This window comes from Sus scrofa, chromosome 5 (genome assembly GCF_000003025.6).
Source record: "Sus scrofa isolate TJ Tabasco breed Duroc chromosome 5, Sscrofa11.1, whole genome shotgun sequence".
NCBI classification, from domain to species: Eukaryota; Metazoa; Chordata; class Mammalia; order Artiodactyla; family Suidae; genus Sus; species Sus scrofa.
The window spans coordinates 21,537,131-21,563,148 of NC_010447.5; the positions used below are offsets into that span (position 1 = coordinate 21,537,131).

A 26,018-nucleotide genomic window follows, 5' to 3' on the forward strand; every position below is an offset into this window, starting at 1 on the left:
GAAGTATTTTATACTCAGAGTTCCTCACCGTGAACTCTGCTCCTTTTGGGACCCCTCCTGGAACACAAGCTGTAGACACTGTGCCCTTTCCCTTCTCACACCACGTGAAAGAGTGGGATGAAGGAAGAGTGAACTGCTGAAAACTGGATCACTGGACTAGGAACTTGGACACTTCATAACTGCCTGGGGGGGTGGGTTAGCACTTTCTCTGGAACTTTAGGATGCTGTTCACAGGGAGGAGAGGAAAGGCTCAGGGGAACGAACTAAACTCAGTTCCACAAGGACCTGTCAAAATTCACCTTATTAGCAAAAGCTGGATTTAAATTTTATGCTATTAACTAACTCAGCTGCTATTTTTTCCCCAGTAACTTCTTCATACTCACTGCTGGTTTTTCTGCCATCTCTGCTTCCTGCCCATCAACTTAAGAGCCATGAGCAAGAAGTCCCTGTTGTCCTTCCCCAGAGCCACAAACTTAAGGGGTGAAAGCCCCAATACACAGGAGCAGAGGAACTTATATTTTTCTTTTTCGGGGAGTGGGGGGGGCTCATCCGAGGCCTGTGGAAGTTCCTGGTCCAGGGATCAAACCCAAGTGGCAGCAGCGACCCAAGCCGCTCCAGCGAGGGTCCTTAATCTGCTGGGCCACAAGAGAACTCTGGAACTTATAAGTCTCTTATGTTATTACTCAATAGGGGGCAAGTAGCCCAGGGCTGCTTGTTCTAGCTGGCTTCAGATAATACGACCAGGGCTCTTGCTGTGGGTGATTTTAAGGAGCCACTCTTGACCTAGTTCATCACTTCCAAGTAATTACATTTCCAGAAAACTAAAGGACATGACACAACATCTCCCATCTCAGAAAGGTTCCTACTCTTTTCCAACCTTTTCAAGTTCAGGATACATAAGGGAAGAGTTATTGATCTACATATTAAATACAAGATGAGACACAATTCAGTATATTGCTGCACTTACACAAAGATGAAGCAAAAAAATTTTTTTGGCTGCACCAGTGGCCTGTGGAAGTTCCTGGACCAGGGATCAAATATGTGCCACAGCAGTGACAACACCTGACCCTTAACTCTCAGAGCCACCGGGGAACTCCAAAGATGAAGCAAATTAAGGGCCATGAATCACATATAAACTAATTTAAATAACAAATGCTAATTTGTTATTTCTCCAACAACTGGCCTTTGACACAAGACACGCCTACCTCTTGCAGAGAAAGGCAGAGATGACTGTGGGTACATTGTCACTGATTTCCCTCTTGGAATGTGGCTTTATTGGTCCAAACAACAGGCTGTAGTTAACTGGGTGTAGTAGCATAATTGTCAGTCCAACAGCCATTTGCACCTCTTCCCTACATAAAGAACCCCAGGGCATTCTAGTGACAGTGTAATTAGTGGCCAAGGGATTAATCGCAATCCTCTTCACTAGATATTCACTTTCCCAGCCTCCGCAGCAACTCAGTGACTGTGACCCAGCTCTGGGCAATAAGACATAAGAGGATGTTACCTGGGGATGGAGTGTCAACAGAAGAAAGCCCTCATTGCTCTCTTCCTTTCCAATTCAGTCACTGGTGGGAAGATGTGATGCCTGGAGCTGCAGCAGGTTTTTTTTTTTACAGCCATGGGTCACTAACACAAGAAGGAAAAGCTAACGTAAGTACAGGAATACATATTTTATAAATTAAGGTCATACTATAATCTGCTTTTTTCACTTAACACAGTCCACGGCCAGGGAGAGAACCTGCATCCTCATGGACACTATGTCAAATTCTTAACTTGCTGAGCCACAACAGGAACTCCCTCTTCTGTACTTTTAATATACTCTTCCAAAGTGCAATCTAAGAAGATCATATGAATTTTACATACTCTCACCAGCATTACACAAAAATGTGTTTTCCTATATTCTCTGTTGTATAATTTAAAAAATTCTTTGCCAACTGAACTGTGTAGTAAGTCATAGATATAGGCTCAGATCCTGAGTTGCTGTGGCTGTGGTGGAGGCCAGCAGCTGCAGTTCTGATTCTACCCCTGGTCCAGGAACTTCCATATGTCACAGGTGCAGACAAAAAAAGTACAGAAGAGTACATTAAAAGTAAAGAAGCCGGAATTCCCCGTGTCAAGAATCCAGCACATATTCTCTGCTGGATATTATAATTTTAAAAACTGTTTGCCAACTAAAGGCCAAAATTTTGCCTACTTTTACAGATTTTCTTGCCTCTTCTCTCACTGCTAATTTACCAACTATTGTTTCTCGGTGAAGTCCGTAAGCCACCTCTCTAGCAGCAATCACCCCACCTGTCAATTTTCCAATTTTGGGCTAGAATCCAGATAACATTAGGGAGCACTGCACAAGATACTACTAAAATGTAAAGGTAAGACCACCCTAAAGAACTGAAAGGGAGGTCCTGCTGTGGTGCAACAGGATAAGTGGTGCCTCTGCAGTGCTGGGAGGCAGGTTTGATCCCCGGCTCTGATGTGATACCTGGCCTGGGAACTCCGTATACCGAGGGGCGGCCAAAAAAGAAAAACAACTAAAAGCCAATCTAACGCCAAAAGCAAAGGCAACAAAAGCAAAAATAAACAAGTGGGACTACATCAAACTAAAAAAGTCTGTACAGCAAAAGAAATAATCGACATACTGAATGTGAGAAAATATTTGCAAGTCATTTATCTGATAAGGGATTTATATCCAAAATATGTAAAGAACTCATACAACTCAAGAGCAAAAAAAAAAAATCTAATTTTAAAATGGGCAGATCTTAGGAGTTCCCATTGTGGCTCAGTGGTTAACGAATCCCGACTAGGAACATGAGGTTGCGGGTTCGATCCCTGGCCTCACTCAGTGGTTTAAGGATCCGGTGTTGCCTTGAGCTGTGGTGTAGGTTGCAGACACAGCTCAGATTAGACCCCTAGCCTGGGAACCTCCAAGACAAAAAAAAGACAAAAAAAGAAAAAAGAAAATCTATAAATAAATAAATTAATTAAATTAAATGGGCAGATCTTAGAGTTCCCATTGTGGCACAGGGGAAACAAATCCAACTAGGAACCACGAGGTTGCAGGTTAAATCCCTGACCTCGCTCAGTGGGTTAAGGATCTGGTGTTGCCGTGAGCTGTGGTGTAGGTTGCAGATGCGGCTCAGCTGCGGCGTAGGCCGGTGGCTATAGCTCTGATTAGATTCCCAGCCTGGGAACCTCCATATGCTGAAGGTGCAGCCCCAAAAATGACAAAAGACAAAAATAAAATAAAACGGGCAGGTCTGAACAGACATTTTTCCAAAGATGGTCAATACGCACAAGGAAAAGTGCTCAACATCCCTAATCATCAGGGAAATGTAAATCAAAACCACAATGAGATATGACCTCGTACTTGTTAGAATGACTTATCAAAAAGATAAGGGAGTTCCTGTTGTGGCACAGCGAAATGAATCCAACTAACATCCATGAGGATGAGGGCTCCATTCCTACCCTCGCTCAGTGGGTCGAGGATCCAGTGTCACTGTGAGCTATGGTGTAGGTCACAGACAAAGCTGGGATCCCATATTGCTGTGGCTGTGGCATAGGCCGGCAGCAGCTGTAGCTCTAATTTGACCCTTAGCCTGGGAACTTCCATATGCCACAGATGCGGCCCTAAAAAGAAGGAGAAAAAAAAAAAAAAAAGATAAGAACTAAGAGTTGGCAAGGATGGGGAGAAAAGGGAACTCTTTACACTGCTGATGAGGATGTAAGTTGGTACAGACACTATGGAAAACAGTATGGAGGTTGCTCGACAACAAATTAAAAACAGAACCACCATACAGTCCAGCAATTCCACTTCTGGATATTTTTCTGAAGAAAACAGAAACACTAATTGGGAAAGATACATGCACCCCAATGTTCACTATTTACAATAGCAGCACTATTTACAATAGCCAGGATGTAAAATAATCTGTGTCCATTCAGGGGTGAATGGATACAGAAGATGTGTGTGTGTGTAATGAAATATTATTCAGCCATAAAAAAAGGAGATCCTGCCATTTGTGACAGCATAGATGGAACCCGCAGGCATTACGGTAACTGAAGTAAGTCAGAGCTAAACAAATACCTTATGATCACACTTATATGTGGAATCTAAAAAACAACAAAACCAAGTTCACAAATACAGAAACAGATTGGTAGTGGCCAGAGGGAGGTGATGGAGGGTAAGTGAAATGGGTGAAGGGTGTCAAAAGGTACACACTTCCAGTTATAAAATAAATAAATCCTGGAGTCCTCTTGTGGCACAGTGGGTTAAGTATCTGACATTGTCACTGCAGTGGTTTGGTTTGCTGCTATGGTGCAGGTTCGATTCCTGGCCTAGGAACTTTGGCATGCTGCAGGCACAGCCAGAAAAAAAACCCTGGGCATGTAATGTACAGCCTGGTGACTATAGTTAATAATATTGTATTGTATGTTTGTAAGTTATTATGAGAGCAGATCTTAAAAGTTCTCATCATACAATTTTTCTAAGTATGGTGACATGTTAGATTTACTGTGATGATCATTTTGCAATGTATGCAAATATCAAATTGTCATGTTGTACACCTGAAAATAAAGGAACGTTAAATGTCAAACATACCTCAACTTTTTAATTTCTTATTTTATGGTCGTACCTATAGCATATGGAAATTCCCAGGCCAGGGACTGAATCCCGGGCAAGGGATGACAGCTGTGGCAACACCGGATCCTTTAACTCACTGTGCTGGGTGGGAATGGAACCCATGCCTCTGCAGTGACCTGAGCCAAAGCAGTTGAATTCTTAACCCACTTTGCCACAATGGGAACTCCTATATTTCAATTAATTTTTCTTCCTTCCTTTCTTTCCCTTCTTCCCTCCCTCTGCCTCCCTTTTTCTCTTTCTCCCTTCCTTTTCTTTTTTCTTTTTTTCTTTCTCTTCCTCCCTCCCTCCTTTTTCCACACCTGGAGCATATGGAAGTTCCTGAGGCACAGGTTGAATTCAGAGCTGCAGCTGCTGGCCTACATCACAACCACAGCAATGCCAGATCCAAGCCACATCTGCTACTTACGCAAGCTGTAGCATGGCCACTGAGCAAGGCAAGGGATTGAACCTGCATCCTCATAGATACTAGTCAGGTTCTTAACCTGCTGAGCCACAACTATAACTATACTTCAATTTAAAAAAAAAAAAAAGAACTAAAAATCTAGGAGGGATTAGGGTAGTCAGGCAAGTAGAGTAACTATCACTAACAGAAAATAAGGTACAAAGAATAGAGGCAGCTGGGAGTTCCCTGGTGGCCTAGCAGGTTAAGGATCTAGAGTTGTCACTGCTGCAGCTTGGGTTGATCTCTAGCCCAGGAACTTTTGCATGCTGCTGGAGGCGAGGGGCGGGGGGGCAAAAAAAATGTTTCCATTGTGGCTCAGCAGTAATGAGCCTGACTAGTATCCCTAAGGATGCAGGTACTATCCCTGGCCTCACTCAGTGGGTTAAGGATTCAGCGTTGCTGTGTATGTAGGTCAAGGACACAGCTTGGATCACGAGTTGCTGTGGTTGTGGTGCAGGCTGGCAGCTGCTGCTCCAATTCGACCCCTAGCCATAGAACTTCCATATGCCGCAGGTACAGCCCTAAGCAGTAAAAAAAAGAACAACAACAACAAAAAGAACAGAGGCAGAAAGAGAGCAGCTGCAGCTGAAGGGCCCTCTCAAACCTTTCCACTGCTCTCTCTGCAAACCTAGTAACCTAGTTCCACATTATACTTCCCATCCACTCTACCTCTTATAATCCTTTACCTTATTTACACAAAGCTCACTGGCCTCCCTTGAAATATGGCTAACCTCTCAAAAGACCTCATTCATGGCTTAAAGACTTAAACATAAGACATGACACCAGGGAGCTCCACTGTGGCTCAGTGATAACGAACCTGACTAGTATCCATGAGGATGATAACGAACCTGACTAGTATCCATGAGGATGCTTGTTCAATCCAGTGGGTTAACATCCAGGAATTGCTGTGCAGGCCACAGATGTGGGTTGGATCCTGTGTCCTTTGGCTGTGGTGTAGGCTGGCAGCTACAGCTCCGATTTGACCTCTAGCCTGGGAACTTCCACATGCCTTGGGCGAGGTCCTAAAAAGGAAAAAAAAAAAAAAGACACACCATAAAATTTCTAGAAGAGATCATAGGCAAAATATTCTGACATAAATCGTACTAATGTTTTCTTAGTCAATCTCCCAAGGCAATAAAAATAAAAACAAAAATTGGAGTTTCCAGGAATTCTCATTGTGGCTGAGAGGTAACAAAACCAATTAGTGTCCATGAGGATTCAGGTTCAATCCTTTGCCTTGCTCAGTGAGTTAAAGGACCAGGCATTGCTGTGAGCTGTGGCGTAGGTTGCAGGATCCTGCATTAATTGCTGTGGCTGCTGGCATAGGCTGGCAACTCCAGCTCTGATTCAATCCTTAGCCTGAGAACTTCCATATGCCACAGGCCATGAGGAAAAAAAAAATTTTTTTTTTAAATAAAAACAGGAGTTCCCATCATGGCTCAGCAGAAATGAATCTGACTAGTATCCATGAGGACGCAGGTTTGATCCCTGGCCTCTGCTCAGTGGGTTAAGGATCTGGCATTGCTCTGGCTGTGGTGTAGGCCACCAGCTACAGCTCCAATTCAGCCCCTAGTCTGGGAACTTCCATATGCCACAGGAGTGGCTTTTTAAAAAACAAAAAACAGAAACAGACTCACAGACATAGAGGTTGCCAAGGGGTTGGCAGGTGAGGGAGGGATGGATTGGGAATTTAGTGTGAGCAGATGCAAACTATTACATTTAGAATGGATAAACAACAGGGTCCTACTGTATAGCACAGGAACTGTATTTTTATATTCTATGATAAACCATAGTGGAAAAGAATATTAAAAAGAATTTGTGTGTGTGTGTATATATATATATATCTGAATCACTTTGCTGTATAGCAGAAATTAACACATCATTGTAAATCAACTATACTTGAATGAGGACAAAAAAAAAAAAAAAAAAGACCACACTCACCAGAAGCACCCACACTCACCAGAAGATTGGCCAGTGACCAATCTTTCTCTTGAACCCCATATACTGGGAGGTGGGTTCTTTGTTCTCCTTGCACCCCAATGCTGCTTCCCCATTGTTATTCTCAGAACAGTGAAAAATCTCAGGTCCTCTTGGAGTTCCTGGCAATACCAGATCCTTAACCCACTGTGCAAGGCTAGGGATCAAACCTGCATTCTCAGGGACACTATGTTGGGTTCTTAACCCACACTGAAAAAGAGAAAACAAAAATCTCAGCTCCTTTGGAAGTGATGCCCATCTGATATACTGTCTTTACCTTTTCTCATCACTGTCACTCCCTAAACACACACACACTCCATATTTACAGAAGGGTGCGGCACCCTGAGTACTGCTGTCACCTTGGAGTCTTCAATGTAGAGTAGGTCACTCAATAACTAGTATCATAGTTCCTCCTTGTGGTGGACACTGTTGGTTTCCCCTCCTCCCTTTGGATGGACTCCAATCCACCTCCAGTGTCAGGGACACACCCTGGGTGGCCTAAGTGAATCATGGTAACACCATTCTCCTTACCAGGTGGATAATAACCCAGACCTAACCCATCAGGGCATATTTCCCTGGCCATAGTAATTAGGTCAAGGACGGATGGGCATCTAAGTAGGTCTAGTCAGAGTGAGGTCCAGGGACAGACTGTAATGGCCAGGAGAAACTTGCTGTCTTCCTTTTGTGCATAAGGACTTAATAGCTGTGCGGCTAAGCCATATCTGCCTCCAGGAAGGGACTCAAGGAAGAAGCTAACACCTGGACAGTGGCAAGAGAATTAGACAACAGATCCCTTTCTTATGTGTTGAACTTCTGGATTAAATGAACTGAAAACCCACCCTATCTTTTGACTTTCAGTTTACATAAGCCAATAAATCCTCTTTGTTGCTTAGCTAGGTTTTTTTTGTTTTTGTTTTGTTTTTTTTTTGTCTTTTTGCTATTTCTTGGGCCGCTCCTGTGGCATATGGAGGTTCCCAGGCTAGGGGTTGAATCGGAGCTGTAGCCTCTGGCCTACGCCAGGGCCACAGCAACTCGGGATCCGAGCCGAGTCTGCAACCTACACCACAGCTCACGGCAACGCCGGATCGTTAACCCACTGAGCAAGGGCAGGGACCGAACCCGCAACCTCATGGTTCCTAGTCGGATTCGTTAACCACTGCGCCACGACGGGAACTCCGCTTAGCTAGTTTTAATCAGATTTTTTGCTATTTGTTATTGAAATAAATTTTTTTTTTTGCTTTTTTAGGGCTGCACCAGTGGCACACGGAGGTTCCCAGGTTAAGGGGTGGAACTGGAGCTACAGCTGCCAGCCTTTACCACAGCCACAGCCACATCAGATCCGAGCCACATCTGTGACCTACACCACAGCTCACTGTGACACCGGATCCTTAACCCACCGAGCGAGGCCAGGGATCGAACCCACAACCTCATGGTTCCTCATGGGTTTGTTTCCGCTGCACCATTACAGGAACTCCTATTATTGAAGTAATTTTAAAGGACACTCTCCTCAAACCTGATGACCTTCACATACCCTTTCCACCATGCCTTTGAAATTTTAAATTCAAATGAGTTATTTTCTCCAACTACAAAAGAGATCTTCAACCATTTCACTTCTTCCTGAGACTCCAGCTTCTCATGACTTTCCATATTCTCTCAATCTAATCAGCCACTTTCATACTACTCACTCCTCTATCTGGCCTGGACCAGAATTTTTTTTTTTTTTTTAGGGCCACACCCAAAGCATATAGAGATTCCTGGACTAGGGGTTAAATGGGAGCTGTAGCTGTCAGCCTATGCCACAGTGACAGCCACACCAGATCCTTAACCCACTGAGCAAAGCCAGAGATCGAACCTGCATCCTCATGGATTCTAGTCAGATTTGTTTCCGCTGAACCACGATGGGAACTCCTGGACCACAAACTCTTTTATTCAGATTCTCAATTTCCTGACTCCTCAAATTCACTTATTATCCCTATTCCACAAAACTCCAACCTGTTACCATTCTGGTTGCCTCTCTTCTCTAGCTAAATCATCCAAGCAACTGAGTACTGCTGGAAAAAGGAAATCGCTGCCTGTGGATTGGCACAATTGCAAATTCTCTTATTCTTGTTTCTTTTTTTTTTTTTTTTTTTTTTTTTGCTTTTTAGGGCTACACCCGTGGCATATGGAGATTCCCAGGCTAGGGGTCCAATTGGAGCTACAGTTGCCAGCCTACACCACAGGCATGCCAGATCTGAGCCACAACTGCGATCTACATCACAGCTCATGGCAACACCGGATCCTTAACCCACTGAGCAAAGCCAGGGACTGAACCCACAACCTCACGGTTCCCAGACGGATTTGTTTCTGCTGCGCCACAACGGGAACTCCCACCATAGCAAATTCTTGATCTCCCACCACAACATCCTGCAAGCTGCTCAGCACAGGGTAGAGCACGGGTAAATCTTTTTTTTTTTTTTTTTTTTTGTCTTTTTGCCATTTCTTGGGCCGCTCCTGCGGCATGTGGAGGTTCCCAGGCTAGGGGTCTAATCAGAGCTGTAGCCGCCAGCCTATGCCAGAGCCACAGCAACATGGGAATCCGAGCCGTGTCTGCAACCTACACCACAGCTCACGGCCACCCTGGATCGTTAACCCACTGAGCAAGGGCAGGGATCGAACCCGCTACCTCATGGTTCCTAGCTGGATTCGTTAACCACTGCACCATGACGGGAACTCCCACGGGTAAATCTTAAATGTGTATTTGTGAATGGGTCCCCTGTACCCATCTGTACCCATCTTCCTCAGCACCTATTTCAAACTTTCACTACTTTCTCAAGCCACCTCCTTCTACTTCCTCTTTCAACAAGTCAATCACCTCACTTTCTACTTCAGGATAAAAATAAGAGTTCAAAGAGTTCACTGGTGGCTCAGGGGGTTAAGGATCCAATGTCATCACTACTGTGACTCTGGTTACTGGTTATTGCTGTGGAGAGGCTTTGAGCCCTCGCCCAGGAACCCCTGCAGGCCAGACGTGGCCAGATAAATAGACTTCAATACAGGGAACTCTCTCAATCTCTTGAATCCCCAACCTATCTCCTTATCAACTTACCAGTATCAGTGTCCATCCTTGACTCTTCCCTTTCACCCAGGTAGCTATTCATTCTACAGGTATTTGAGAGCTAGTAGATGTCAGGCACTGTGCTCTCTTGGGTCCTGGAAGTAGCATGTGTTAGCGGGGAAAGGGGAAGAAACCCAAAAGACTGAGGCAATAGCCTGAACAGAGTACACGGCACACCTCTGAAGATCTGAAAGCTAGTAGGTATGGCTGTTCCTGGCAAGGAGCATTTGACTTTTTGTTGTTGTTGTTGTTGCTATTTCTTGGGCCGCTCCCGCGGCATATGGATGTTCCCAGGCTAGGGGCTGAATCAGAGCTATAGCCACCGGCCTATGCCAGAGCCACAGCAACGCGGGATCCGAGCCGCGTCTGCAACCTACACCACAGCTCACGGCAACACCAGATCGTTAACCCACTGAGCAAGGGCAGGGACCGAACCCGCAACCTCATGGTTCCTAGTCGGATTCGTTAACCACTGCGCCACGACGGGAACTCCCTGGCAAGGAGCATTTGAAACTGTGCTGGCTTTTGTGGACCAAGGTAAGGAACTCCACATTCTTCAGGTGGCCAAAAAAGAAAAAACAAAAAACAAAAAAACATGGAAGGATTTTAAGTAGGGAGATGATATGATCAAATGCACATTTTGAAAAGATCACTCCTTTCATTAAAGCTTTGGTTACCTATGTCTCTTAGTTTATTCTCTGTGCTTTCCAGGAAGCTAAAATAGATTCCCAGGCCCTAACACTGACCTATAGTCAGAAATTTTGGGAGAAAGAGTCTGGAAGTTTGTCTGCTTACAAAGCTCCCAGGAGATTCTGAAGAACAGCTAAGTCTGAGAGCCACTGTTTCAGAACATTACAAAAATGAAACTAGCATTACTCACCATAAACTCTGTTTTTCTGTTGCTATCTTGCATCTAGTGTGGGTCTATAAGAATAGGACTTGGGAAGTTGCCATTGTGGTTCAGCGAGTTTTGGACAAGACTAGTATCCATGAGGATGTGGGTTCAATCCCTGGCCTCGCTCAGTGGGTTAAGGACCCAGCATTGCCATGACTTGGGGTGCAGGTCACAGATACGGCTTGGATTCCGTGTTGTTGAGGCTGTGGCGTAAGCCAGCAGCTGTAGCTCCGATTCGACCCCAAGCCTGGGATCTTCCATGTGTTGCAGGAATGGCCCTTTAAAAAAAAAGCAGAAAAAGAGTTCCTGTCGTGGTGCAGTGGAAATGAATCCGACTAGGAACCATGAGGTTGTGGATTTGATCCCTGGCCTTGCTCAGTGGGTTAAGGATCTGGTTTCGCCATGAGCTGTGGTGTAGGTCGCAGACATGGCTTGGTTCCCATATTGCTGTGGCTGTGGCTGGCAGCTGTAGCTTCAACTGGACCCCTAGCCTGGGAAATCTCCATATGCTGCAGGTGTGGCCCTAAAAAAGAAAAAGAAAAAAAAAAAAAAAAAAAAAGAAAGACTTGGGTAGTCCCCCGGAGTCTCAGAAGTTTAAGGATCCAGGATTGTCACTGCTGTGGCCGGGGTTTGATCTCTGGCTTGGGAACTTCTGCATGCCATGGGTGCGGCCAAAAAAAAAGAAAAATGGGACTTAGGAGTTTATAAACTACCTGTGTATCATAAAATATATGTGTTGTCTTCCCTCTTCTTTCCCCTGTGTTACCACCCATACCACTTTCCGGTCAAAATACCAGAGGACTTAAGACATCTTTCTTGTTTACCTAGAAAACTATGTTCTCTCTACCTAAACCATCATCCATCTTAGCACATTAGCTAGTGGTGAAAGAGATAGTTAAGCTGTAAAGGGTGAACCTACAATTATTCAAGTTACTCAAGATCTATAGTGCCAAGTAATTCCAAAAACCTTTCTATTAGGTTTTTTATTATTACTTTTTGGCCACATTTGCAACACGCGAAAGTTCTTGGGCCAGAGATCAAAGCTGAGCCAAGGTAGTGACCCAAGCCCCTGCAGTGACAATGCCAGATCCTTAACCCACTGTTCCACAAGAGAACTCCTCTATTATTATTTTTTTTTTCTTTTTAGGCCCACACCTGTGGCATACGTTAAGTTCCCAGGCTAGGGGTCGAATCAAGAGTTGCAGCTGCCAGCCTACACCACAGCCACAGCCATGCTGGTTCCAAGCTGGGTCTGCAACCTACACCACAGCTTACAGTAACACTGGATCCTTAACCCACTGAGTGAGGCCAGGGATGGAACTGCAACCTCATGGTTACTAGTCGGATTCATTTCAGCTGTGCCACAACGAAACTCCCCCTCTATTTGGTTTTTATTAGATTTTTAATGTGTATCTTTTTTTTCCTTTTAAAGATGTGCCCTTCCTCACCTCTCACCTGTTGGAATAGCTATCATCAAAAAGAACACAAATAACAAATGTTGGTGAGGGTGTGGAGAAAAGGGAACCCTTGTACACTGGAGGTGGGAATGTAAACTGGTGCGGCCACTGTAAAAACAGTATGGAGGTTTCTCAAAGAACTGAAAACACTCAGATCCCACGTTGCTGTGGCTGTGTCATAAGCCAGTAGCTGCGGCTCTGATTCAACCCCTAGCTTGGGAACTTCCACATGCCACAGGTACAGCCCTGAAAAAAAAAAAAAAAAAAAAAAACCCTAAAAACAAAACTACCATATGACATATGACCCAGCAATTCTGCTCTTGGGTATACATTAAAAAAAAAAAAAAAAAAAAAAAACACTAACTTGAAAAGATACATGCACTGCTATGTTCACAGCAATATTATTTACAACTGCCAAAATACTGAACCAAACTAAATGTCCTTCCACAGATGAATAGCTAAAGATGTGGTATATATACACAATGGAACACAGCCATAAAAAAAGAATTTTGCCATTTACAGCAACAATGGATGGACCTAGAGAGCACTGTTAGGTGAAATAAATCAGACAGAAAAAGACAAATACCAAATATCATTTATATGTGGAACACTAAAAAATACAACAAACTACTGAATATAACAAAAAAGAAGCATACTCACAGATATAAAGAACAAACTAGTGAATATAACAAAAAAGAAGCATACTCACAGATATAAAGAACAAACTAGTTAAGAGTTCCCGTTGTGGCTCAGTGGTTAACGAATCCGATTAGGAACCATGAGACTTCGGGTTCGATCCCTGGCCTTGCTCAGTGGCTTAAGGACCCAGCATTGCTGTGAGCTATGGTGTAGATCAAAGACACGGCTCGGATCCCGCGTTGCTGTGGCTCTGGCGTAGGTGGGCGGCTACAGCTCTGATTTGACTCCTAGCCTGGGAACCTCCTTATGCCGCAGGAGTGGCCCAAGAAATGGCAAAAAAAAAAAAAAAAAAAGACAAACCCACCACCACCAACAAAAAAAGAACAAACTAGTGGTTACTGGTGGAGAAAAGGAAGGGATGGACAATATAAGAGTAGGGGAGTGGTCAGACACAACTTAGAATAGATTTACAAGGAGATCCTGCTGAGTAGCATTGAGAACTTTGTCTAGATACTCATGTTGCAACAGAACAAGGTGGGGGAAAAAATGTAATTGTAATGTATACATGTAAGGATAACTTGATCCCCTTGCTGTACATGGGAAAATAAAAATAAAAAATAAATAAATAAGTAAGGGTAGGGGAGTGGGATGTACAAATTTTGGGGTGTAAGCCAGGCTCAAGGATGTACTGCACAACATAGGGAATATAGCCAATAGTCTGTAATGACTGTAAATGGAAAGCAACCTTTAAAAATTGTATATTAAAGAAGTTCTTGGAGTTTCCATCGTGGCTCAGTGGTTAACGAATCTGACTAGAAACCATGAGGTTGCGGGTTGGATCCCTGGCCTCGCTCAGTGGGTTAAGGATCCAGCATTGCCATGAGCTGTGCTGCAGGTCGCAGATGCAGCTCAGATCCTGTGTTGATATGGCTCTGGCATGGGCTGGCGGCTACAGCTCTGATTAGATCTCTAGTCTGAGAACCTCCATATGCCGTGGGAGCAGCCCTAGAAAAGACAAAAAAAAAAAAAAAAAGATAAAGAAGTTCTCTTGTGGTACAGTGGGTTAAGGATCTGGCATTGTCACTGCAGCAGCTTGAGCTGCTGCTGTGGCATGGTTTTGATCCCTGGCTTGGGAATTTCCACATGCTTCAGGCATGGCCAAAAAAAATTGCTAAAAAAATGTGCCCTCTCAGATCTGGTGTTGCTGTGGCTGTGGTGTAGGTCGGTGGCAACAGCTCCAATTAGACCCCTAGCCTGGGAACCTCCATATGCCGCAGGTGTGGCCCTAAAAAGACAAAAGACAAAAAAAAAGTGCCCTAATTATTTTATATTGACTAATATTATAAATATGCAGTCCCTAAGAACATACAAGTCATATGCTAGGTGGGGTAGAAAGAGAGGGGATATGGGCATTTGTCACAGAAAATCCACATACATAATGTATAAATCACACATGCCCAGTTAAGACCATGTGCAGTCCAGTTCGCAGTATTTATGATTAAAAGTCTATTGAAATAGACATTTAAAACACAGAAAACGAACAGTCCTCCGACTTGTGTTTGCCAAGGTATTTCTCTTTTCTCCTTGCACCACTTCTCTATAAAGCAGGCAGAAATGCTAGAAAGTCAGATGATGCCATAACCACTTTTACTTGGCAAACTGCCCAAAAGATGGCTCTAGATAAAGGAGAGGAAGAGGAGGAAAAAAAAGTTCAGATAAACCACATCTTTGAAACCCCCTTCTGTGGAAGTGATGAAAGACACAAAAAGGCATCTGTTACGTGACCCTCCCCCAAACAGTCTTGTAACCAAACACCTAAAAGAAATGTATTCTTTCTTGCTCTCCATCGCTTTGTGCCTCGTGCTACTTTATGGATGTAAAAGGAGGAAATACTAACTACTTCATATGCTGGGCTGAGTAAAGGAAATTTAACACACACATATACCACTTACTCTATGCTAGGCCCATTCTGGGTTTGTTTTTTTTTTTTTTGTCTGCCTTTTCTAGGGCTGCTCCGCAGCATATGGAGGTTCCCAGGCCAGGGGTCTAATCAGAGCTGTAGCCGTCAGCCTACGCCAGAGCCACAGCAACACGGGATCTGAGCCATGTCTGCGACCTACACCACAGCTCACAGAAATGCCGGGTCCTTAACCCACTGAGCAAGGGCAGGGATCCAACCTGCAACTCATGGTTCCTAGTCGGATTCGTTAACCACTTGCCCCAACGGGAACTCCTCTGGGGTGTTTGTTCTTGTCTTTTTAGGGCCACACCCACAGCAATATGGAGGTTCCCAGGCTAGAGGTTGAAGCAACACTGGATCCAAGTCTTGACTTATATATACCACAGCTCACGATAACGCTGGATCCTTAATCCACTGAGCGAGGCTAGGGGTTACCCTGTGTTCTCAGGGATGCTCGTCAGACTTGTTTCTGCTGAGCCATGATGGGAACTCCATATGCTAAACCCATCGTGTTTTATAAAGATTAACACACTGAATACTCCCAACAGCACTGTAGGTACCCACTACCTACAGGATAGGTATTACTATTATTTTATAGATGAAGGAACTTAGGCACAGTAAGATATATAAACTTGCTGGAGGTAAGTACCTTGAAGACCCTAGATTCAAATTTAAGTAGGCTGGGAGTTCCCGTTGTGTTTAAGTGGAAATGAACCCGACCAGTATCCATGAGGATGTGCATTCGATCCCTGGCCTCACTCAGTGGGTGGGGATCCGGGGTTGCCATGAGCTGCAGTGTAGGTCACAGACAAAGCTCAGACCCCGAGCTGCTGTAGCTGCGGTGTAGGCCGGCAGCTGGAGCTCCGATTCCACCCCTAGCCTGGGAACCTCCATATGATGCAGATGTGGCCTAGAAAAAAAACAAAACAAACAAACAAACAAAAATTAAGTAGCCTGAAAAAGAACTCAAAACAATAGCAAATAAAACATCACATTTAAGCAGGCTAGTCTGAATCCACACTCTTTAGCACCCTCTATGGTTCATGCAGTACCTGCTCTGTGGAGACCTTCAGAAATGGTTGCTAACACCCTCCACCTCCTCATCGGTTATTGTTTTTATTATACAATCCATTTCTACTCTTCCAAAAAGCCTTCCCCAACCAGCCAACATCAATTCTGCACTGCCCATTAAGTTCATTTATGCCTCACTCTTCTGACCTCTTGTGGGCTTTCTACTCCCACCCACTGCCTGCAAGCAAGCCCGTGCAAGCCCCAATCTCCAGCATGGTATGCACCTTCAGGGCATTTACTCTTCCATCTAGTAGTAGATCAGTGGGGCTGGGCTGGTTCCTTACCAGCCCAAAGGAGACCTTTCAAAAGCATCTTGGGGGATGTACAACACAGAGAATATAACCAATATTTATAACTATTAATGGAGTACATACAACCTACCTGAAACAGAATATTCTGTACCAACCATACCTCAATTAAACACAAACAAGGAGTTCCCTCTGTGGCTCAGCAGGTTAAGGACACGACGCTACCTCTGTGAGGAGGCAGGTTCAATCTCTGGGCTCACTCAGTGAGTTAAGGATCCAGTTTTGCCACAGGTGATGTAGGTAGCAGATGCAGCTCGGATCCCTGTTGCCCTGGCTGTGGAACAGGCCTCAGCTGTAGGTCCAATTGGACCCCCCCCCCTCGCCTGGGAACTTCAATGTGCCACAGGTGCGACCATTAAAAAAAAAAAAAATCTAAAAAACAACCAGCCATCCACGGGAAAGAGATGTCCAATGCTGGGCAGAGATGTCTCAGAGTCAAGAGCTGGAGAACGCAGGCCTCCACTCCAAAGAGACCTGTGAAGAACAGAAAGGGTGCCTGATGCATACGCGGCCGCAGAATGGAGAAACTTCAACTCGGACTGCGGCAGGTTAGCCGGCTTAATTCCAAATTTTAACGTTTACTTCAACTACCAGTTCACTTCAAACAAACAACTTTACTGTTCCAAGTCATACAGCCACTCAATGGCCTCTATTTTCTACCGAACTGCAACAGGAAGCTAAACTGACCTAACCACTCGGCCCGGGGCCGTTAAGTGCTTCCTGAGCTACCTGACCTTCTATCTGAGCCTGGGGCAGCTACAACCCTTCCGCTGCTTCCGCGTTCTCACAGCGAACTCAGGAAAACAGCTCCGCCCACACTAAACAGTGAACTCAGGGCCAAACAAGGGAGATATTCTGAAGGGCCGCGCACGTTTTGAGAGTCAGTGAAAAGTACTTTTTCCGGGATAAGAAACGCGCCCCAAACATACTGAGTCACCAACCGCCGCTTCGGGCCGGAAGCCACCGCACTAACACCGCCCCCCTTACGTAGTTAAGCGGAGTTTCCCGTGAGCCTCCGGGCGCGCGCGAGGACTACGATTCCCGGCATGCTCGGTGGCTGGCGAAATTAACCCTTCAGGGACTGCGGCTGCCCTTCGCCCCGCCTCCTCCTCTTACCTGGACCCCTCAGGGTGAGTTTTTGGGGCTTTGGGGAGGGACTCTTTCCTTTATTTAATATTTAGGGTGTGTGTATGTGAGTGTGTGTGTGTGTGGTGTGTGTGTGTGAGAGAGAGAGAGAGAGAGAGAGAGAGTGATGTGCTTATTTTCCTAAAATGAGGCAATTGGCAGTAATGAGATTCAGAGACTTTTTTGGAGTGGGAGACCCAGCATCAACTCTCTGAACCCCAGGACCTAAGTGGGATCACTCTTATCTTCCTCGGAATGCTGTTTAAATCGTCTCTTTCTTTAACCCCAGAACAAAACTAGCCAGTGACGCCCCCCCCCCCACCCCATATGCCCGGACTTCGACTCTACCCCAGCGCTCCCAGCAAGGTTTGTAATCTGGCAACCTAGTCTGGAGGTTTTATTATCCCTCTGGTTGGGAATGAGTACTCATGGAGGCCAAAGGGCCTCCCACGTCCTTTTGGATTAGAGATTTTAGAAATTAAGCCCTTTGCCTCTCAGAGCCTGCCCTTCCCCCCAGGTGCAAGGAGCCCCTGCAGGTTCAGACACCCTACTTGTGTCTGACCTGAATGACCATAGGTTTGTGGACAAGTGTTCCTTCCTTGGGAGTATGGATGGTGGGTGTTAAACTGTCCTTGCCCGCATCCCCGCTCCTTAAACGTTTAACACTGGGTACAGGAACAATCGGAGGGGGAGGTCACACTCTTCTCTTACTATTCTGTCTCTATTTTGTACACAGTTCCAGTTCTGGGCTGGCAGGAAGAGGGTTAGAGAATTACAGTATTCAGGATTATGAAGCTGTGGGATCCACTATCCCTGCTTCTCATCCATGGTCAGAGAGGAGCAGAGAGTCTGCTTGTTTTTTTCACCTTTCACTACTCCCAGACCCCACTTTAACAATCACAGTTCACAAGGCCCCCATCCCTGCTTCAGCCTTCAAGAGTCTAAAGCTGCTAGGAAAAAGGGCTCTTCTGAGTCAGAGGGTTGAGGGCATTGAATGCCTGGATCTCCTTCTTTGCCTCACCCCTATTTTACTGTTTGTCACTGGCAAGCATCCTATCCTCACCCCGGAGGTTAACTCCCCCATTCTGGGCAGTCTCTGGCTTCCTCCCCCTGCCCCCAAAGGGGCCATTGTTCTGGTCAGCATTTGGGGCCAGGTGGACAGAAGGGAGAAGACCTTGGGGCAGGAGTCCTGAACCATAGGAGGCCAGGGGAGTGAGGGCAGGCCAGCATATCTCTCCTCTATCTCACCCTCCCCATCGCCAACTGGCTCCCTGCCCCTGCCCCCGCCCCTTGACATCCCAGACTCCCTGGCTATTTAAACAGAGATGGGTGCCCCCATCGGCACACTGTCCTTTGGCCACCGGACATCATGCCTCCCAAGAAGGATGTTCCCGTTCCCGTGAAGAAACCAGTGGGGCCCCCTAACCCCAAGCCTGCTGCGCCTGCTGCCAAGCCAGCAGCAGGGGCCCCTCCAGCCAAGCCACCACCAGCGTCAGCGTCAGCGCCAGCACCAGCACCAGCACCAGCACCAGCTGTCCCTTCAGCCTCTGCGAAGATCCAGGAGCCCCCCGTCGATCTCTCCAAAGTGGTGGTGAGTCCCTGGAAAGTGAGAAAAGAATTTGGAGGGAGTGGTAAAGGGTGGGATTCAGCCTAGAGGACTAGGGGGTATCTAGAAGGTAGGGAATCAGTAAGCACTGGATGATAGCGGGGGTTTCCCTTCGTCCCCTATTTGGAAGGATTCAGGGTCATGACTCTGCTATTGTCTTTGTTGAGCTCTTCCTCTAATCTATAACACGTTCTGTGTACGTATATACACACACATTCTCACTGACCCTCCTGCTGGAGGCAGGGACTGTGAGATGGGGAACATCTGGGTTCTGAGGACAGTTTCAAGGTGAAGGGAGGGAGCTGCTGCCGGCCCCTGGCTGACTGTTCAACACGAAAGGCCACAGCTCTGAACCCCAGGAAGGAAGGCTGAAGAGGACAGACTTGTTAGACAATCACAGCTGGGGGCCAGGGGTAAATTTAGCCTTTGTTCAGCCCCCAGTTATGTGAGGGATGCAGGGCTCAGGGCAGTAGAGGGAGGGGAACAGGTGGCATGGGATTAACCCTGTTCCCAGGAAACCCTCCCCCCAATAATTCCTCCTCTTGGGATTCTCCCAAGGTCTGGAGCTGGGAATGGGACTGAGGTGGCTGGGCTCCCAGCCTGGTCCCTTTGGGCCCCTCCCCAGAAGTGGTTGCCAGTTGGTCGGGAGGAGTGCTGGAGAGAGATTGAATAAGCCCTGTCATCCCTCCTCACCTGCTCTTTTCTTCCACAGATCGAGTTTAACAAGGACCAGCTGGAGGGTGAGGAGAAGCTGGTCCCCTGAGCCCACTGTCCATCCCAAGCCCCTGGTCAGATCCTCTTTCTATTCCCCTAACTCCAGTCCCGACCTTGAAACCTGCAACACCAGTGCTCTTTGTGTTCCCTGTGCTGCCCAGCTCAAGCACATAGTTTCTAACTCTTCTTTCTTCTGATGGTGATGGGAACCCCTTGTCAACACTGACCCCTCCTTATACTTCAGAGTTCAAGGAAGCCTTCGAGCTGTTTGACCGAGTAGGGGATGGCAAGATCCTGTTCGGCCAGTGTGGGGACGTGATGAGGGCCCTGGGCCAGAACCCCACCAACGCCGAGGTGCTCAGAGTCCTGGGGTACCCCAAGAGTGATGGTGAGGGGACCCCTGGAACAATGAGGGTTTTCAGTTTAGTGGTGGAACCGAGGAATGTGGGTAAGGTGACAGAGGATGCTGAGGTGGGTCCCCGGACTTCTAAAGCTGTCAGACCCAGGGGCAGAAAATCATCCTGAATGTTGAACAAATAAAATCCTTAGTGGGGAGTTCCCTTGTGGCACAGCAGGTTAAGGATCCGGCATTGTCACCACAGCCCCCTGGGTCGCTGCTGTGGCACAGGTTTGATCCCTGGCCTGGGAATTTCCACATGCTATGGGTGTGGCCAAAAAAAAAAAAAAAAAAAGAAAGAAAAGAAATTCGTGGTGGGGATGAGAGCTAAGTCCTAGGTGACATCACAGTGACCTCACCTTCACCTCTCTGATCTGCAGAGCTGAAGACCCGACGTATAGACTTTGAGACTTTCCTGCCCATGCTCCAGGCAGTGGCCAAGATCCAGGGGCAAGGCACATACCAGGACTACCTGGAGGGGCTTCGCGTGTTTGACAAAGAGGGGAACGGCAAAGTCATGGGAGCAGAGCTCAGACATGTCCTCACTACCCTGGGTGAGGCAGGGACCAGAACTGTGGGGTGGAGAGGAGGGGGTGAACCAAGAAGAAGGTTAGCCAAGCAGGCAGAGCCAGGGAGGGATTACTGTCCTGGAGGTCATGGGCAGAAGACCGAGAAGGTCAGAGCCTGCTTCTGGGGTACAGATGCCTCCCAAAGGGCAGAGGAAAGGGGATGAGATGGGAGATCTGAGCTTCTATTTTGGAAGAGATGGTTGGCCTCTGTGATATGGTATGTGTCTCTTAATCCTCTGAAATTCAGTTTCCTTGTCTGTGGAGCTTTCACCAGGTGTAACTGAGGTGAAATGGAAAGCAAGATGCTGGGAGGCATTCAAGGCATGCGCATTACAAGGACAGGATTCTCTTGGGGGACTGTTGCTATGGGCAAGTCTCCAGGGTGGGAGAAGAGGTACCACCCAGAAGAATGAGGCCTGGGTTGATGAGGGAGGGAAGGCAGGGGCTAAAACGCTGTGTCTGGGGTTTAGGAGAGAGGATGACTGAAGAGGAGGTGGAGACAGTTCTGGCAGGACATGAGGACAGCAACGGCTGCATCAACTATGAAGGTGAGCGGCTAGGAGCTGAAGAGACAGGGGAAGAGGGGAAGCATGAGGCTCCTCGTATGTGGGGGCGCGTCCTGTGGCCCAAATTATCTAAAGTCAGATGGATTATCAAGACCATCTTCTGAAGCCCCTCTTGCCTCCTCTCTCTGCAGCCTTCCTGAAGCACATCCTGAGCGTCTGAGCTCTACAGGTAGGGCCCTCCCACTTCGCCTTGTGAGGCCAGCCTGCTTCCCTTCCCTCTACCAGAGACATACGTTTCCACGTCCTGCTGCGCGCTTGAGCTCCAGGATTTGGCAACGTTCATCTTTTTCCACAGGTGCAGTGGGGCTCGACAAGGAGTCCCCCTACCCCTCGCGGGCGAAAGCAAGTTCCTGCCGCTAGGAGGCCACCTATTGTTTCAAAATAAAGTGACGGTTCCTCCCCTAAACCTCCGACTCTTGCTTTCTTCAGAGGTGGGGGAGGGAAGGAAGGAAAGGGAGGGATCTCCTCTCCCAAATCCGACATCCCCCGATTTTCCTGCGGCTCGCAGGAGGAGATTCCTTGCGCCCCACCCCACCCTCCTCTGCGGTTTCTGTGCCCCGGGTAGGACTATTCTGAAAAATGAGCCGCAGCGGGCCCCGCCCACCTCCTTACTAATGTAGCAGCAGCATCTGCATAAGACCGGGCCAGGATCCCTATTGGCTGGGTCAACGGAGGGTGACGTCATTGGGACGTACTAAGACTAGGGTTGGGCCGAGAACCGGAGCCATTACTGCAGGAAAAGGTCCCGCAGAGCCAAGCAGTCAAGATGGTGGGGCCCGGGGCTGGGAGGATGAGCGGGATTGGGGGCGAGAGGCGGGAAGCCGGGGGTAGGGGGCGAAGAGAAGGCAGAAGGTAGGGGGCAAAGGGACTTGAGGGTTGGAGGTGGGGTTGGAGATGTTGAGAGCCTGCCCTGCTGGGAAGCGAGAGTGCCCAGGATGGAACAGGAGTTCGTGGTTCAGAGTTCTTGGGACGGGGCTGGAAGCTTGGGGGATTGGAGTTAAGATGCTGATCGCTCCCCTCTTCTCCGAGCAGTGTGACTTCACCGAGGACCAGACCGCAGGTAGGTAATCTCTGACCCCGCTGAGGTCATGCTTAGGGAGAGGGACATTCCTTCTAGCACCTACCCCCTACCTGTCATTTCTTCAGCACCCACAAGGGAGTACCTCGTGGATTCCCTTCTCCCTCCTTCTGGGCCTCCATTTTCTTTTCTCAATCTTTCTTCCTCCCTCCCTTTCTACTCTAGATCTGAGCCCCAAGCACCGGGTGAGTTCTGTAGGTGGTGTGAGCATGTGAAACAGCTTGGCCACCAATGTCTGCCGTGTGTGGGGCTCGGGAGTGATGTATTAAGCTGCTTGTGCTCCTCTGTTCCTTAATCACCTCCTTCTGCCTCTTCTCTCCTCCTGTGCTAACTTTCCCCCTCCCCCAGCTTGGAATTGTGAAGGTTGTAAGAAGCAGTGACCTGTTGTTTTGCTGGTACAGGGGAGTTTGTTGAGGACGCTTCTTTGCAGCTATACTCTCTGAAAGATTTCTTTCTGTACTGAAGGGGTGAGAGTGGCAGGCTGGGATGACCCCAGTCCCAGGCTGCTGCTCCCACTTCCTTATAAGGACAAGGCCCAGACTGGGCGGTGGCAAATTCCTGCCCTGAGTACTGTAGTGAGGAGGCTGGGCAGGCTTGCTGTAGGCAGAGGGGGTATGGAAATGGCAGTTACCACTCTGCCAGGGCTTGAGGAGAGCTGTCTTTATGTGGGACACCTGAGTTGGGAAGAAGGGACACTAGATCCCTCTTAGAGGGCTTGGGTGTACAGTGGTATAAATATCTGGTTTCCTCAGCGTGATTAAAGTTGAATGGGCAACGGGGACTGTGAGGGAGGGTTTGGGTTCATCTGTGCCTGCCAGGTGCTGATGTTTATCCGAATCCTCAGAGTTCAAGGAGGCCTTCCAGCTGTTTGACCGAACAGGGGATGGCAAGATCCTGTACAGCCAGTGTGGGGACGTGATGAGGGCCCTGGGCCAGAACCCCACCAACGCCGAGGTGCTCAAGGTCCTGGGGAACCCCAAGAGTGATGGTAAGAGTCCTCAGAACAACCTGCTCAGCATGGTGGCAGGCCCGCAGTCTCCGGCTAATAGCTTCCTTTTATCTTCCTAGGCCCTGAACTCAAGCAGGTCTTGTCTAGCAAATCCCACAGATTTCTCCTGCCTTGAGTGGGAGCCCCGTAACCTCCAGTAAGAACACACGTGACTTTGCTCTCACCCCCTTTGTGGCAGAGATGAACGTGAAGGTGCTGGACTTCGAGCACTTCCTGCCCATGCTGCAGACTGTGGCCAAGAACAAGGACCAGGGCACCTACGAGGACTATGTCGAAGGCCTGCGGGTGTTCGACAAGGAGGGCAACGGCACCGTCATGGGTGCGGAGATCCGGCATGTTCTTGTCACACTGGGTAAGGCTCCGCCCTTGCTCCTTGAGCTGAGGTGCCACCTGATACACCTCACCTGTCACCCAGTTCCAGAACACTCACTCTTCCCCTCTGCAGGTGAGAAGATGACAGAGGAAGAAGTAGAGATGCTGGTGGCAGGGCATGAGGACAGCAATGGTTGTATCAACTATGAAGGTAAGGGACAAATGGAGGCTCTCACAAACGCAGTGGCTATCAGGGGCAGGTCAGGCACAGTGTTTGGGGCTTTCCTTGTCCCTGGGCTTGGGCTGCACAAAATGCCAGGAGGCAAGGGGCAGGGCCTGGCCCAGCCCAGGAGTGGGAGGCCTGGGGGGTGTGGCAGGAAAGGAAGGGCTCCTGCGGCTTGAAGGGCGGGCAAGGGGTGGGGCGTAAAACCAATGGGTGTCTTGTTCCCTCACCGCCTGATCCCCTTCACCCCACGTCTATGTCTTGTCTTCACCATTAATGTCTCTTCCTTCCTGCAGCGTTTGTGAGGCATATCCTGTCGGGGTGACGGGCCCCGTGGGGCGGGTACGGCTCCTCCCAGCCCCCCCCTTCTCTAGTTGCCCTCCCCAGTGTTTTTCTTCCTGGCCTTTGCTCTCTGGCCCCTGCCCTTCCCCTACTACCATGACTTCCTCCTAGCATGTCTCTGCATGGAGCTGACTGAGGAGGGGGGGTTCTTCAAAGAGGAAGGCAGCCTGGGGGTGTGGTACCTCCTCCTCTCCTAGAATGGGCTCTGAGGTTTTGCTTCTAGGGCGCTGGCGTCTGGGAACTCACACCAGCCTATCCCCGTCTTGCTTCAGGGTGACCCTGTGGCCCGGGAGCATGGGCGGTTGACAGAGGGGGGTGGGTTGCCCGCCCCATGGTGCTGCTGCAGCCGGAGTCGCTTCCCCTTCCTTCTGCTGGGCAGCTTGGAGGTACCCTAACCCAAAACTCTGTCTTTTCCTCCCGCCAATGGCTGACAGTAGCTGTAGGTGTAGCTGAGAACTCTTCTGCTCTGCTGTGTTCTTGCTGCTCAGGGTCGGGTGGGGAACTAACAGCTGGTGGGAGGGGAGCTGGAGGCCGAGAACCAGTCAGACTCAAGGTAGCGCCTCTGCAAACTGACCCCAAGGTGGGTTGCTGTAGGCACGTTCCTCCTTAGGCTACCTTTGTGGTCTTGCGGTCTCCTGGCCCCTGGTGAACCCCTCCCCTTGGCCCTGCTCCCTGGTTCAGCCCCCTCTCCTTCCACAGAGCTTGTCCGCATGGTGCTGAATGGCTGAGGACATTCCCAGTGGGAGACGGTGTGTGTAGCCCTGAAGGCCTCCTAGACTCTCTTGTCACAGAACTTTTCCCAGCATGTCTCCCTCAGATGATGTTTGCCATCAGCATTTACCAAATAAACTTGTTCTCTGCCCTACGTGCAGTTCTGCTTTCCTTCCTGAGCAGGGTGACTGGGAAGACAGTCCAGGGTCAATGGACTGGAGGTTGGGGAAAGCTGTGGAAGGGCCTGCAGGAGCCAGCTTTGCTTCATTTAAGAAATGCTGGCCTTGTTTTTTGTCTTTGTCTTTTTAGGGCCACACCCACAGCACATGGAGGGTCCCAGGCTAGGGGTGCAATCAGAGCTCTAGCTGCCGGCCTGCATCACAGCAACACCGATCCTAGCTGCATCTTCGACCTACCCCATAGCTCACGACAACACCGGATCCTTAACCCACTGAGCAAGGGCAGGGATCGAACCCACAACCTCCTGGTTCCTAGTTGGATTCATTTCCGCTGCACCATGACGGGAACTCCTGACCTCATTTGTTGATGCTACAAAGGCTACCCCTTAGGGATGAGGGAAAAACCGTAAATCCCTGTGGGACCAAGGCTGGCCATCCTGTTCCATCCCACACAAGGCTGAGTCCTCTCCTGGCCCTCTCCTGACAGCACAGAAGGCCTTTTGTGGGGGAGCCTGGGGAGTGTTTACTGGAGTGGAGGCCAGGCTGTATTAGTGCTGCCTGAGCCCGTCTGTCACTTCAGCAGGGCCAGGGGCCAATAATAAGTAGCTGAGATGCCTGCCTGCTCCCCGCCTAATAAGGGAAGAAATGAAGCCACCACTTCTGAAAGGATAAATAGACAAAATCTCCAGGTTGTGATGGTGTCCT

At 48.2% G+C, this 26,018-nt stretch overlaps 2 protein-coding genes and 1 long non-coding RNA gene across 9 annotated transcripts in view; 2 read left to right on the forward strand and 1 right to left on the reverse strand.

Moving 5' to 3' along the window:
* The window catches only part of LOC106507496, a 26,072-nt gene extending 8,736 nt beyond the window's left edge, over nucleotides 1-17,336 (reverse strand). Inside the window, exons 1-4 of one of the 3 annotated variants that reach the window (XR_002344289.1) lie at nucleotides 10,144-12,776; nucleotides 7,039-7,265; nucleotides 5,927-6,100; nucleotides 1,508-1,629 (exon numbers count right to left, since the gene is read on the reverse strand). This is a non-coding gene — a long non-coding RNA (uncharacterized LOC106507496). Of the gene's footprint in view, nucleotides 1-1,507; nucleotides 1,630-5,926; nucleotides 6,101-7,038; nucleotides 7,266-10,143; nucleotides 12,777-16,866 lie in introns of those variants that run through there. The other 2 variants (XR_002344288.1, XR_002344290.1) reach the window with 2 other exon arrangements.
* Nucleotides 17,221-21,865, forward strand: MYL6B (myosin light chain 6B). 2 transcript variants are annotated; one of them, XM_003126266.3, is made up of 8 exons: nucleotides 17,221-17,612; nucleotides 18,931-19,198; nucleotides 19,926-19,953; nucleotides 20,172-20,315; nucleotides 20,705-20,878; nucleotides 21,364-21,441; nucleotides 21,591-21,628; nucleotides 21,755-21,865. In XM_003126266.3, exons 2-7 carry the CDS (start codon nucleotides 18,977-18,979, stop codon nucleotides 21,617-21,619), a joined length of 675 nt encoding a protein of 224 aa, XP_003126314.1. In that variant the 5' UTR covers nucleotides 17,221-17,612; nucleotides 18,931-18,976; the 3' UTR covers nucleotides 21,620-21,628; nucleotides 21,755-21,865. The 2 variants fall into 2 exon arrangements, with proteins under 2 accessions (XP_003126314.1, XP_020948514.1); XM_021092855.1 differs by lacking the exon at nucleotides 17,221-17,612 and adding an exon at nucleotides 17,947-17,973.
* MYL6 (myosin, light chain 6, alkali, smooth muscle and non-muscle) lies at nucleotides 22,096-25,288 on the forward strand. Of its 4 annotated transcripts, NM_001163997.1 has the most exon segments (7): nucleotides 22,195-22,228; nucleotides 22,492-22,519; nucleotides 23,382-23,525; nucleotides 23,725-23,898; nucleotides 23,992-24,069; nucleotides 24,378-24,423; nucleotides 25,123-25,288. In NM_001163997.1, coding segments are annotated over 6 exon segments (456 nt in total). In that variant the 5' UTR covers nucleotides 22,195-22,225; the 3' UTR covers nucleotides 24,407-24,423; nucleotides 25,123-25,288.

Coding starts and splice junctions, on each gene's coding strand:
- MYL6B (XM_003126266.3), top strand. CDS start 18,977: ATGCCTCCCAAGAAGGATGTTCCCGTTCCCGTGAAGAAACCAGTGGGG. Junction 20,879..21,363: donor ACATGTCCTCACTACCCTGG/GTGAGGCAGGGA, acceptor TCTGGGGTTTAG/GAGAGAGGATGACTGAAGAG. Junction 21,442..21,590: donor CGGCTGCATCAACTATGAAG/GTGAGCGGCTAG, acceptor CTCTCTCTGCAG/CCTTCCTGAAGCACATCCTG.
- MYL6 (XM_005655587.3), top strand. Junction 22,520..23,381: donor CACCGAGGACCAGACCGCAG/GTAGGTAATCTC, acceptor CCGAATCCTCAG/AGTTCAAGGAGGCCTTCCAG. Junction 23,899..23,991: donor GCATGTTCTTGTCACACTGG/GTAAGGCTCCGC, acceptor TCCCCTCTGCAG/GTGAGAAGATGACAGAGGAA.